Source organism: Chaetura pelagica, unplaced genomic scaffold (assembly GCF_000747805.2).
Source record: "Chaetura pelagica isolate M959 unplaced genomic scaffold, ChaPel_1.0 scaffold222, whole genome shotgun sequence".
Classification (NCBI taxonomy): Eukaryota; Metazoa; Chordata; class Aves; order Apodiformes; family Apodidae; genus Chaetura; species Chaetura pelagica.
This window is the reverse complement of record NW_009952711.1, coordinates 1,544,577-1,558,741: the sequence shown is the minus strand read 5'-3', so window position 1 is coordinate 1,558,741 and position 14,165 is coordinate 1,544,577. Positions and strand designations below refer to the sequence as shown.

The 14,165-nt window shown below is 36.4% G+C and overlaps 1 protein-coding gene across 1 annotated transcript in view; it reads right to left on the bottom strand.

Annotated features, from left to right (window-relative positions):
* The window catches only part of HERC1 (HECT and RLD domain containing E3 ubiquitin protein ligase family member 1), a 74,032-nt gene that overhangs the window by 51,443 nt on the left and 8,424 nt on the right, over nucleotides 1-14,165 (bottom strand). Inside the window, exons 10-23 of the mRNA XM_009994373.1 lie at nucleotides 14,056-14,126; nucleotides 12,757-12,891; nucleotides 10,867-11,032; nucleotides 10,163-10,288; nucleotides 9,241-9,462; nucleotides 7,908-8,060; nucleotides 7,599-7,731; nucleotides 6,860-7,051; nucleotides 5,455-5,676; nucleotides 4,335-4,508; nucleotides 3,826-3,940; nucleotides 3,612-3,732; nucleotides 2,084-2,255; nucleotides 7-112 (exon numbers count right to left, since the gene is read on the bottom strand). Of these exons, the coding sequence (XP_009992675.1) occupies nucleotides 7-112; nucleotides 2,084-2,255; nucleotides 3,612-3,732; nucleotides 3,826-3,940; nucleotides 4,335-4,508; nucleotides 5,455-5,676; nucleotides 6,860-7,051; nucleotides 7,599-7,731; nucleotides 7,908-8,060; nucleotides 9,241-9,462; nucleotides 10,163-10,288; nucleotides 10,867-11,032; nucleotides 12,757-12,891; nucleotides 14,056-14,126 (2,108 nt within the window). The remainder of the gene's footprint in view (nucleotides 1-6; nucleotides 113-2,083; nucleotides 2,256-3,611; nucleotides 3,733-3,825; nucleotides 3,941-4,334; nucleotides 4,509-5,454; nucleotides 5,677-6,859; nucleotides 7,052-7,598; nucleotides 7,732-7,907; nucleotides 8,061-9,240; nucleotides 9,463-10,162; nucleotides 10,289-10,866; nucleotides 11,033-12,756; nucleotides 12,892-14,055; nucleotides 14,127-14,165) is intronic.

Genomic DNA, 14,165 nt, shown 5'->3' with positions numbered 1-14,165 from the left:
TGCTGAGACTGAGGAGGTGGATCATCAAGTCTAGTCCCTGTCCCAGTGTTCATCCTATCTCGATCCCGACTGCGAGCTACTTCACGGGCTGATAGGAAACATTGAAATATTTCTGTAACATGCAACACAAAAAGAAGGTCTTAACTTCTAGACAAAGCTACATAGAATGAAATATTCATCTACATCTTGGGCCAAAAACTGCCCCACTACAAAGAACAATTAATATTTTTCCAACAGTAAAAAAATACATCAAAATACAAAGCTATAAAACAAGTTATACAAACAGGATAAACGAAGCTTTTACAAACATTAAGTGTGAAATGAAGAGGATAATGCAATTTGGCAGAACAGTAAACTTTCTTTCAGTGTTCTACTGCAACCCAACTCCTTTTTGGATAGTATCAATGAGAAAAAACATTATTTCATGTTTCCCTTTAAGCAGATGTATATAAAATTATGCTTCTATAAAACTGTATTCCAGACACCAGGAAATCTGTAACTCAGTAATTAAAAAGTTTCAGGCTTTTATTAGCTTTGGTTAGTGAAGTTCCTAACAAAATTCTTAAGTCTTCATTTTGCTTAATTCAGATGTTGTCTTAGGTGCCAGATTCTTCTAAAGAAGCTGTGTGAGAGATTGTATTATCTCTGTCCAAAGACTTAAAGATCTCTTGACTCTAATAATTTTAATTTAAAAGGTTCAGCTCCCCTTTCAGAAGGTGAAATTAAATCCAAACACTTGCTTTATTTGTATCAACAGTTAGAAGCACCAAGGACACAACTGAACTCTGCATGTCAGGCTCAGTTTCCCTTAGGATTTCCAGTACAAGAGTCATCATCTTCCTACTCACTTGTGCATGTAACTCTACTGTCTGGATACTTCTGACTACATTTCCTTTATTGTATCCAGAAACTCCCTCGAGGTAGAATTTTGAGAACACTGAACGTTTGCCCAGGATAACTGCATATCGAGCAGCAAAAGCATATTGCATCTACTGAACAGGTAACACCTATACCTTCTAGAACCATAAATCATCTCATGAATGTACACTTCAACTCCAAGCACACTTTTAGGAAAAGCTACTGCACTGTGGGTATCATGACACACCACACACAACCTAAAGGTGCAACATACATTTTAGTGGATAAGAACCCAAACAGAAATACAGGAGCCCTAATAGGGAATATAAACACTAACATCAAATAGGTGATGGCAGCAGACACTGGAAAAAGAAGCATCCAGAGGAACAATATTTGTAAAAGAAAAACCTCCAATGTATCTACAGAAAACATTTCAAGTCAGCCAGTTTTCTTTTTAAGCTATACACATTATAGAAGAATTTTCAAAGGCTAACATGATTTCTGTCTTTAAAAACATTGTCTTTTAGTGTGACTAGATGCTGATTCATTGAAACTAGAAAAATTCAGCATTAACTACCCCACTGAACGTGATTACAAGCCCAGGCTTGTAACAACACGTTGCCAAGTACACCTTTTCCAAGCGATCTTCTGAAGAACTAAAGAAGTTTTTTAGACAACCAATGAGAAAGTATTGTAAAGTGTTGCAAATACCCAACTTTCACTAAAACTTCAAAGTTTTTAATAAATCAGAGATATTCAAAGATATAAGGAATTCCAACTCAGTAGGCGCACTGTTTTCAATAGCAGTTTATAAACTCCAGAATAACATTACGCTTCGAAGCTTATTACACACAAGATTAAGACACACAGCAAAAATTCTCTATATAAATACTGACAAAACCCCAGAGATGTATTCAATAGAAGTTTAGAGAGAACAATGTGAAACCTACTACTCTTGTAGACAGCACATGCAAGAAGTATATCAGATGCCCTGAGAACTGTCCATAAAGGCAGACCATTTGCCTAGTATTCACCTTCCCTTGTATCAAAAGACTATTCTGACCCAATTAAAGCACTCCACCGTTTTATAAAAAAACCCAAAACTTCTCACAATCTTTATGCTGACAAATCTTTCATGATAATGTCTTCAATTTAACCTCAGAGACAAAAAAATATTGTCCTTCCAAAGCACATTACACTATTGACACACATAACCAGTACTTACTACCAGCTGTCATAACTTCATGTTCTCTTTCCTCTTCTTCATCCTCCTGTTCTGGGTGTCCTTCTTCTCTGTCACGTTCTGCCTGCTCCTCCATTTCTGCTTCTTCATCGATTGTACGAGTAAAAGAATGTTCTTGAGTATCAACATCAGCAGATTCCTGGTTATCTAACATCTTGATTTAAAAAAATACATGTACACAGTGAAATTAATTCTCACTAAAATGAAAGGTAAACAGAATATAATGCAAGTATTTAACGAGGTTTTTTTTCCTGTCAAAAAGATACTTTTGATATTGTGTGAAATAAACAACAAAGACAGCTGTTTACATTCAAGGCTTTCAAATATGTAAGTTGGAAATTTTCCTTTAGTAGCTGTTACTCAAATTATTGGCAGAAAAATGTCTCCTTGTAATGCTTACTTAGATTATAGTCAAACTTTGACATTTCAGCATCAAAGCCTTTAGAAACCACATGCTGTTGTCTCAATTTCTTCTCCCTTTAAAAAGGATATTCATGTTAAAACTATGCAAATGCAAACCAGCTATTTTGTCCCAGTAGTATTAAATCTGAGATCTCTCTGAAGCAACAAACATACTGCACACACTCAGATTGGCTGTATTACACCTGCACACTAAGCCTGAGGGTTTCCAGTAGTAAGGGAACTTACTGCACACATAGAGTACACAGTACCTGTCTGTGAGCATACACAACAGCAACAATATGAATGAGAAGCAACAAATTTATTACTTGTGCAGAAAATTACCACCTTGTGTATGCCTGGTAAGCCTGAGAACCACCATTAATGTAAGCCTACTGTCCTGGGCAGACACACCACACCCAGTAATTTCAGAAGTGCTGAATCTCTTGCAGATATATTAGATGCCAGCCATGAGAAAGGAAGGGGCAAAACCAAATAACTCCTTCATGTTAATTAAAAGGAGGAAACTGACCTAAATTATTTTTAAAAGCATTACCGGTGCTTTATAATATAGTTACAAAGCCTCACATTCCTGATGCCACATGATAACTGCCTTGCTTAAAAATACCCCACTTGTAGATTGCAAACAGCATTTAAAAATCCTATTAGGGAAACCTTAATCCTACTTTAAAGACTTCTTTGTGATGTGTAACAGTTCCAAACCCTGAGTAATTCCATGAATACTTCCATCATCAGTTCTGACCTGGCTTAATAAAATTACTCAGAAGCTGCCATCATGCTAGTTTCAGTCCTATCATATATACCATACATGTAGGACTGACCAGGATAGCAATCTTAAGGTAATGGCAGGACTAAGAAGAGAGTCTGGCCACAGAAGAAGGAAAAAGGGGTGAATAAGGCAGTGAAGGGGAAGGGATAGGGACAGAGGTCAGAGGCCTAGATAGCTCAGTTGTGTTCAGGAATTGAAGCCAGAACAAGCTGTGACCTGGTTAATACAGCTAAGTGATCTACATTTAAGTTGTAGGCTTCCATGGTACTGCATCCCAGTGCTACATTCACAGCCTGAAGAACTGGAGATTTAGAGCCTTACCCATCTGTCTCTTGAGGATGATCTAGTCTGTATAAGTTCCATGTTCTTGCAGGCAAGCAAGCGACTCCGAACCTTATAGACACAACGGTAAACTTCTGCCAAGGCTTTGCCAGGCTGGTACCTACCAAAAAGACCCAAAAAGGAAAAAAATAATGCAAAATTTCTTTTAAAAAATGGAAGTTAAATTTTCAAAAGAAGCGTTTAAGTTACTTGCCTGCTTTCACCACAAGCTTGGCTAAGTAAACTTGTATGTTTCAGAAGAGCCCCAAGAACAAATCTGGACACTGTATCTAGAAGTGATTCATTACTCAAAGTTGCAGTATCCCAATCTGAAAATAGAAAGGATTGATCAGAACTGGCTTTCAACAAACAAATATATTTTCATTGACATAACTAAAAAACCTTCCCTCATTTAAATCTTGCAATTTAGAAGCAGTTTTAATGCTTAAGAAATGAGTTTAGCACCAATATCTCATAAATACACTGATTCAGACAGATGTGGTTTGGTCTGCTCAAGGTACTTCAGCCAGTCAGCCAAGGGGGCACACACAGCCTGCTACCAGGGACTCCAAGAGCTCGGCTTGGGGTGCAAACTCCCAAGCACGAACACTGAACTGGAGCTCCTCTCTTCACCGAGCCATTGCTTTACATGGAACTAGGAATTTGCTCAGTTTTGCCCCAGATATGGTCTAAAAAAAAGACAACGTATTTTCAACATCTTACCTTTACTAACAGCATAGTCTTGCATACTGATCCAGAGGCTCCTTGCTGGCTCTTTTGTACAACCCAAGGCCAAATCAACATAGACAGAAATTTCAGGTCTCAGCTTATAATCAAATGGCTTCTGCTCCTCATTTCCAGAGAGGGCCACTTCTAATAAGGAACTCATGCATTTGTCTAATAGAAGGGAAATATTAAAGAAGTTAAACTCTGCAAATTTTCAGGATTACATGGCTCTATCTAAAAGCATATAAAACAGTTTTCACTCTCCCCTTAATTTAAAAAAAAAAAAAATCAAAACATCTCATTGTCAACTACAAACTCACATTAGATAAGGAATAAGGTGACTTAAGAGTTACAATCTACCTAAGATGTATGAATATTTAGAAGCATTACCCAGCTCTGCCTCAGTAGCATAATTCTGTATGATTAATTCTACCCGAGCTACATAGCCATATACTTGCAATTACTGTATCTTCAGATGAGAAAATTTCAAAATAGTATGCTCTGTGAATGAGTCTTGAAGTAGTCTTCTCAAGAGTCAGAGGAAGGAGGAGATATGAACAAGAGATGTGACCAAGGAACAGGCCACAGAGAAGCAGAATCAAGTGCTTATTCAGATAGGAAGGGATATCTAGGAATACTAATGCTGAGTCCTGTTAACAGTTCTGGTAGATCAAAGGGATTGAAGTTTGGTGTTAATAGCATTATTTCTAATTAATAAAATTTCCTCTTTTTAAGTAGAGTACTATTTAAGATAATATATTTCAATAATAAATATGAACAATGGAGCCCCTCATCTTTCTGTTAAATGCTGAGCACCTAAGAGTGAAACATTTAAAATTAACTCAATGAAGTCTGCTACTTCTTGCACAGAGAAATTGCAGATTTTTCATTCATTTCATTCAAGGCCTTTCAAAGACCTTTTATTAACCACAGCATATACTTAAATATAAGTAAATCAATTTTAGATCAATTTTTTAACTTTTTTGTATTACTATATAGACAAGAATAGTGAAATACAAACCCTAAGGACACAGACTGGTTCCAACATCATCAGATATTTCAAAGCTGAACACAAACATATACAATGACAATTAGACAACTGCATTCAACAGCTTACCTAGGTGAGGAATATCCATTTCCACTCCATCACTGAAAAGTGGAGTTTTCAACCAGTAGGCTGTATCTTGCTCCTCAGGGGACACTGGAGGTCCCTGAAGCATGCCACCAAGACACCGCCCAATGAGCAAAGCCACAGTTCTCTCCAAATCAACAAGCCATACCCAAGACTGGGCAGGCTGTGGTAAGGGCACTCCAGCAGGATCAATTAACTCAGGGCCACCTAAAAGTATTAGCAATGAATTGTCAAATTAGTCACTGTTGCTGTTGAAAACAATTCCAAAAGTAGTAAAATTAATGGCAGACACTGTTAGTATTTCCCAGTTAATAGCAGATTTGTCCCTCAGTCAACAACCTGTAAACTGAAGAAACACCAATTAGGACAAACAGATAACATTATAACTTCAGCAGCAGCTGAGCCCACATCACCATTCATGGGACAACTGTTCATAACTCAATGAAGTGCAGGCTCTTTTAAACTCTGCTCCAAAACCTGTTCTGTCCAACACGTAATTCTTTGTACTCTAATAAACGTGCACGGATAAAAGATACAACTGGAAACAGACACTTAATAAATGCAGAAAAATTTGCCAAAAATATTAATGAAAACTGCAGCAAAGGGCAAAGTAGTATAGCACCTCCTATCACAAATTTCAGTCACTTTACCTCTGTTGTTGTATTTCTGTTTCATTGGCACCAGAAATATCTGATGGCACACGTTTAGGAATTTAGCAGGTAATTAATGATTCTAAGGTAAAATCCCATTACATCACAAAATGGAAAGCAAAAGTAAAATTTATATATTAAAGTAAACATATCATAAGAAAATAATCTATTGTCTGCATCAGGGCAAGTTCAGACTGGATGTAAGGGAAACATTCTTCACTGAGAGGGTGGTCAGTCACTGGAACAGGCTTCCCTGGAAAGTGGTCATGACACCAAGCTTGTCAGAGTTCAAGGAATGTCTGCATGACTTTCTTAGTCATATGGTTTAGTTTTGCTAAGTCTTGCAAGGAGGAGGGAGTTGGAGTCCATATTCCTTATGGGTTCCTCCCAACTTGAGTAACCCTATGATTCCAAAATCAGTGTTTCTTTTTCAGGGAAGGAATGGTATTTCCATGAACCACAAGCTCAGTATTTTCACTTCAATATGTATTTCCCATATTGCTCTTGGATTCCTCCTCAAGTCAATATATATTCTGGGTTAACAGAATAAAGAAGTTTGCCTGCAGGTCAAAGTATTCGACAGCAAGGGCTGGTAATACCTCCAAGAATTTGAAAAGGACATATAGCAAGACACTTGGCTTAAAAAACCCATCATCTTTAAAGGTAAAAAACTTCCACTATAAAAAGACAACATGCCATTCTTTATTTTTCAGACTAATAGTTTAAGTTATGACACTTACCATGAAGTGGCCACTGCAATTCCTGATCTTCTAAAAGGGCAGCAGCAGGTAACAGTCTATTAAGACGATCTAAAGGTGGCAACAGATCTAGCAGGTAACTCAACAAAGGCCGAGCTACTGAGACGGGCAGTAACAACAGTGAGTTGACAATCTGAGAGAGCATACTACCAGCTGCTGATACATAAATTACATCTATAGAGAAAACACAAACAAACTATAATTCAGAATATAATTTATTCCAAACACAAGTCAGAAAGAAGTACATAAAACATGTCAGCTGTCTCAAAATAACTCAACTTTATATGTTGAATTGCAGAGTTTGTTTGACAATTATTAATCCATTCCATATTTTACTTCTGTACTTTTCTGTAATGTCAAAAAAAATGTACTTTTAAAAAGAGAAACCTAAAATTAATCAAACTGAAGCAATCACAGAGGCAGTATCCTCTCTATTTTTCGTATATGCAAAATCACAGAACTGTCATGGTTGGAAAGAAACTCTGAGATCACCAAGTCCAACCATCAGCACAAAGCCACAAAAAACCCAAATGTTGTATCAAACCCACGAATCAGATCCTTTGCCTGGGCAGACATTTAAACTCCTCCTCTGGGGAAGGCTTGGGATGTCTACTTTATGCAGATATAGGCAAAATAAGATATTTTAGTATTCAAATCTAAAACCTAAAATTTGGCCTGAGCTTACAGTGCCACTATTACTGATTTTTCCATGAACATTTACCTCTCAGTTTTTCCCCAACACTGCCATTCCAAGAGCTTTCCTTAAGCAGTGTTGCTGAACGGGAATAGATATCTGTAGCATGGGGCAATAAAAGCTGAAGGTGTTTGTGAAGCAGTGCCACACTGCTGGAATTCTACAAGAAAAAAAAAGAAACAAAAGAATAATTCTGTAAATGTATTTATGAGGTTCATTACTTGAGTTTAGATTTCACACACACAAAAGATTTTCAAAAAGAATCTCACCACATTCTGCTGCTCATGCGTATTGAAATAATTTCCCCTCCAAAATGCTAAAAATAAGAACACTCACCTCACTAACACTGTTGATGTGGCAATAAGCAAGCAACTGTTTCTGCAGTGAACATAAAAGCTCATGAAGATGAGCAGGTTGGCTATTTTCTGATGATGATGTACCCAGTAAAAATTTATCACTGTTTTTTTCCAGTTCTCCAAAGGCTTGGTCCTATCAAGACAAAAGGCGAAAAAACCCAATTAATTCTGTCTCCAAATGCTGTAATACTATCACCTTAAAAAGAAGCTTTTTGCTTTTACCACCTGCATCTGTGATTATTAACAAATCAAATGTCAAGTGTATCATGGGATAACCAAACTTGAAACTACAATGGTTGAGAATGTCACAGAAGTGATTGTAAGAGCTGTCAAGCAATCACTTCTATCCTATAATGGGTATTTTCAGGTGCAGAAATATTTTTCATTCAACTCATCAAGACTAACTGGATCAAAGATCTCAGTCCCCACCCTGACCCCCAAATCACATTAATATAAGTAGTAACCTTCTATAAGATATTGTGGGCTGATACCTAAAATGTTTCAGGCTAGAACTGTTCCTTGCATTACCTGGGATGGCAATTAAAAGTCCAGAAGATAAACAGCTACTTCATTCTAATTTCTATTGAAAAAAATGAGTTAGTTGCTAGTAGAAATAACACAAAGTAGATAGTTCAATCTACATGACTGGTGGAGGTCTAGAGAAAAGAAAAAAAAAAACCTACCAACCCTCAAACTCAGGGGATGCCAGAGAAGTAAAAATTTCTTTTCGGTGTTGTATTTACCTGGCTAGTTGAGTAAAAAGTTGAAGGAGCCAGTTACTTGCTCTCACAGTCCCCCTAAACTTTTCATCAGCCTCTACAGCGAAGAACAACAATCTGTTTGACACACTAGGTATAATAAGATGATTGACATGTACTTGCTAACTATTGTAAGGCAGTTACCCTAATGAAGTTAATTAAAACTAATGCACATTCTTGGCGCCTGCCCATCTTTCCCTGCTGGCTGAGATTGTACTGACAGAAAGGGGTCCAGACAATCTACTTATTGATGTTCTACATTCTATCTTGAAATTAATTTTGAAAACAAAGTAAGAGCAATAAAATACCTTAGTCAGCTATGAAACCATTTACAGTAAAGTAAGCCAAGTTCAACAACAAATACCACTACAATAACTTCAGAACCATAAAGTTAGAGATCACGTAAATTACTTTAGTCCACTTCAGGATAAATACATACAGCAATGCTAGTTTAGATAAACAAAAATAGCCCCATTTTCTGAAGGTGGGGAAAAACTTAGCTCTTCTAAGTATTCAACAGTATATTAAAAAAATAATCACAAGGCCTATACATACTGTATAAAATCCCAAGTTTCTTAGAAGAGTCTTCATTAAGATTTCAGCTAGGTGAGTATCTGGATGACTGCTCTGGACAGCATATGCTTGATCAGAAAGATTTCCATAGCTGATACACAGGGAGGATGTTTCTGTGGCATCAGATGGTGAGCTATAGCCAAGCAGGGAAGCTACATGGGTGTGATCCTGCAAGCTTGTCAGAATAATATCCAATTGCATTCTCTAAAGAAAAATGTTTAGACACAAGAAACACTCTTCATTAACAAAGATAAAACAATGAGCTAAGAAGAAAAAGCATCAGGCCTAGTTATGCAATAAAAATATTCTAAGAAAATAGGAAAATAAGCTGGAGGAGTTTACAAAAAAAATCCAGATAATTTTTTCTGCAGATTTGGTGTCCTAGGGAACAGATAAATATACTGAATTGTAAGACCATACCTAGTAAAAATCTGAGAAACCTACTAGACCTTGAATCAAATACTTCTTCCAGTTTGTCTCAGTTATCTGATTATTGAGGGAGATGAAGGGGAGGCTGCCCCTAGTCATCTTTGCAAAGTAGGTTGAACTACATGTAGGAAAAGCATTATACAAGTATTCTTCCCAGAAAACAGTTTATTTTCTGTTACCAAGACTTGCTAAATCAGGCTAAAAAAAACATCTAAACTTTCAACTTGTACTGACATGCTAACGCAGCAATTCCTAATTTTTCTGTAGCCAAGCTTCATGTTGAGAAAACATATAGTGCTCCTTAGCTCACTAGATTCTGATTTAGCCAGGCTACAGATTTTAAGTTGGGCTTTGCACCAATAACGTGCTTGCACTCTGAAAATGAGGCTCATCTCACTGAAAAAATGTTCCACCACATTAAATAAATAAATATACAATTGGTTTCAAAACACGGCATATATTTATCTGACCTTACCTGTCCTTTTGATAAGCTTTCCCATCTATCAGGGCCTTGGGGTAGAAGAGAATGTAGCAATTCCATTCTCTCCCGCAACGGAGGAAGCAGCATAGTTGCTCCTACTGACAGAGTCTCAATTACGACCTAAAATCAAGAGTGGAAGAAATTACTTTTTCAGTGAGGGGAAGCATCAACTCAATTGTACCTTAAAAAATTAAGTACTTCACAAATTATACATTATGGACATTCATTTACCATCAGAATTTTATCACACAATAGCACATCAAACTTTTATTCTATAACACGAAGGTACGTGGCACAGTGAAGGAGCCAGAGTGAAATACTGTTAAAACAATACAAAATTATTTCTAAGTTGCTGTTTCCTACAAGAGTGCCATCTGAGGAGAAGTTACTCAAGTTAGCTACTCAATCCACAACATTAACAGTTTAGGCTCATTATTCCAAGTAATGATAATTAAAATGTTACAAAATAAAAGCAGCTTTTAAAATTCTCATGTAAGCATTCTCCTTTGCTTTCAGATCATAAAAAAGTGATAGTGATTAAATGTTTTAACTTTAATGAGCAAAACTGGTAAGTCAGAACTGTGTTAATCCAACTGCCAAGTTCAGAAAGTCAGTGAAATCTCTGATTACACAGTCAAAGAAAAAAAGAAAAGAGAATAGCACGATTCCTGCATGTAAACAAAAAAAGCATTACTAACCTCTTGAATTTCATCAGGGACAGAAGAGTCCATCAATCTGAACAGCAAATTTCGCAGAGGACCAGCTTGCCGGCCAAGAATACTCGTAGCTACACCTCCAGCCAGTGCGAGTGCAAGGTGATTAGAAAGCAGCTTCAAACACAACTTAAGAAAATTGTGATGTTCCCTGTAAAAAGAAACACAACCCTCTTCACCTCTCCAGTCATTAGCCTTACTCCCTTCCACCTATTTGTGCAGTAAGCTTTTAATGCTCATTTGATTTTGCAAACCAGAAAGGTAAGTAAATTACAACTGAGACTTTAAAGAAACTCTTCAGAAAACCTAATGCAAATCTGCTTAAAAGAACAAGAACAAAATCAGAATAAAGAAAAGTGGTTAAAGAACAATAGTTCCAAGAGGCACTCAGTTTAAAAAAGCCATCCCATGAATTAAAATGCAAAATCATCCCAAAATACAGTGACAGACAAATAAGTTTCTCACATAAATGAAAAAATAAACCTTCTAAGTAGTAATAAATGTAGTCTTCTTTCAGAAGATTTAAGGGTACATTGAGCAGATTAAAACTGAAAAGTCACGATATTAATTTCTAGTCTTCTTAGAAAGAAAACTTCTGAAAAACTTTGTAGCAAGGACAAAAGAGTCACAAAGGTTTTATATATTCATAGCGTTTTTCACCAAAACGGTGAGGAAACTAACATTTTGCCTTTTTTACATATATTTAAAACATCACCTTTGGTGATAAGACTCAAATCTGGAAGCTGTACTGACAATTACTGACGATTTGTCAAGAGGCTGTTTTAGTCACCATGGCACTAAGAAGATATGCTTTTGTTGCATTTCTTTTCCTGGACGACTGTTCAGAAAAGACCAATTTATGGAAACGCATAAAGACTACCTGAATCCAAAGCAAGGAAAATGCTTCTTGCATAAATATTCCAAACATGACTGAGTTTTCATGTCTATGAATGTCCCATGTGTGAGAAGCAGTTTGCATTTTCAAAAGTAATGGAATACTTTATTTAAAAACAAACAAACAACAAAAAACCCAACCCACATGAAACTGATCATGAAATATCCCAAACTGTCCATAACTAACCTCTGTGTGTATCACTGTATCAGAAGCAAACTGCTGTAATTGTAATACTGTGCCTCATTACCAAGTTTCACAAACAAATTTGTTCCTGAAAAAACTGAGCTTTCTCCATTTTGTTCATTCAGATGCAAAACAAGTTATGCTACTTGACAACCAGAATAACAGTCATATGTGACCTTTAAAAAAGTTTCTCATGTTTTCTGAACTATTTCTGTTTCTCCCAGGATGATCAGACCTGGAGCTGCAAGAAGGAAATAGTCTCACAAGCTAAGAAGACTTCAAGAAAAATAACCTCTCCTTAGATGGAAACAGGGTTTTATCAGAGCATTGATCCCAACTCAAAACAGAATGGCAACTATACATCTCCTGGTCTGAGCACCATACATATGTTAGTCAATGACTGAACGTATAGATTGATGGCATATGACTTGAAGAAACTTATCAGCAGATTCAAGTCAGTAAGCATCCACTCAAACTGGTTACTGAAGGAAGAACTTGCAAAGCAGGACTAATGCACAGAAATAGTAAATGCATTTTGACTATATAGAAAAACGTGTTTTAAAAGGTAACTCTGAAAGAAAATATTTAATTCAGTACATAATTTAAAAAAGAAATCTAGACAAAAGATTCTGCTACATTTGAGGTACTAAAAAGCTCCTGTATTATACAAACAGCACCTGAAAGAGCAAACAAACCAGACCAGCGCTTGTTAAAGACTAACCAGGACTAAACCACACACCACTGCTGTAAGGAAAAAAATCTTGTAACAATCCAGAACAGGAATATGCTGTATATACCTTGATGTAGGAAAAGGAAGAGGGGGAACCTCACTGTTAATTTTGTCACAGTAGTGCTCAAGAAAAGAACGAAGATGCGAAAAGGTACTTTCTTCAAGATCCACACAATAGGGTCTGTGCCATGCCACAACCTGCCTGCAATCAAACAGCAAAATAAGTTAACTACTGAAAATATTACAACTGCATTAATAAATTGACAGTTTAAGTAGGTCAAGTACATGCTTGACCAAACCAATATTTTTCTTAGAACTGATACAATTGAAGCAGACTAGCTTCCTGATCCTTGAAAGTATTTTCTGCTCATTTCTGCTCTCATTTTGGTACAAGTCTTTATAAATCAAACACTCATTTATGAACACACACACCTACAACATCGTAAATATAAAGCCATATGTACCTATCTGATTTGTGCAAAAGCTGACCAGTACTCACAAAACAGGTTTTAGCACAAATGCTGGATGAGACTGATATAATATAGTGAGACTTCAAAAGGGGTAGTACCATTTCATCCTATTTGAGCCTCACTATTTTCTTAACTGATTTTTCTAAGATAGTTCCCTTTAAAACAGGGAATTTGAAATTCTTCCTGAATTATTTTTCAAATACTGAGTTTTTCTATTCCTTTTTTTGTTAGTCCATATATAAACCCAAAGTTTAGGGGTTCACTTCAATCACTTGCTCATGTCTTTGGTGTAACAAAGTATTAATTACTTCAGTTATTGTTTTAATAACCAAACTATTTACTTAGGTATCTGTTTTCAGTTTAGGTTACATGTAACCATTCAGAAAATTGTTAAAATGTTTAAATTCAGACCAGTAATTTGTCTAAACATCCCCATTACCCCAAGTCTTGTGCTTAGTTTACTCCTTGATACAGTAAACTGCCTAAGCCTTAAAAAAAAAAAAACAGCTGTCAGAAGCTCAAAATAAAAAACACTGAGTTGTTTCTTCTCCCACTGCTTAACTTGTAATTTCTTAGTAAACAGAGATGTTTTTTGTCTAAGAGATTAAAAAAAAATCTTCATCTACAAAGAACTAATATCCAAATCCTTGGTGTTCCTCAATTTTCACTTGTAATCTGGAACAGTTTAAAAAGAAGAAACAAGATATGAGGAGAAAAGAGAGGAAGAGAAAGGAGTGAGAGAGGAAGAGAGAAGAAAAGACTGGAGTCCAAAATATTACAAGCAGAATACTTGAAACAAATTAGGTGGAGTAAACACCCTCAGGAAAGAGTTATACGTATCCCAAAGTGGACTTGGATAAAAAACATGTATGCCTATCTCCCACTGTCATTGTTACCTGTCCCTTGGAAGAGCTGTCCAGGCAAGGCTATGGGATGTTCCTGCTGGAATCTGCTGAATGGCACCTCCCTCTAAACCACTTACTTTCTTCGGGTTAGTAATGGGACC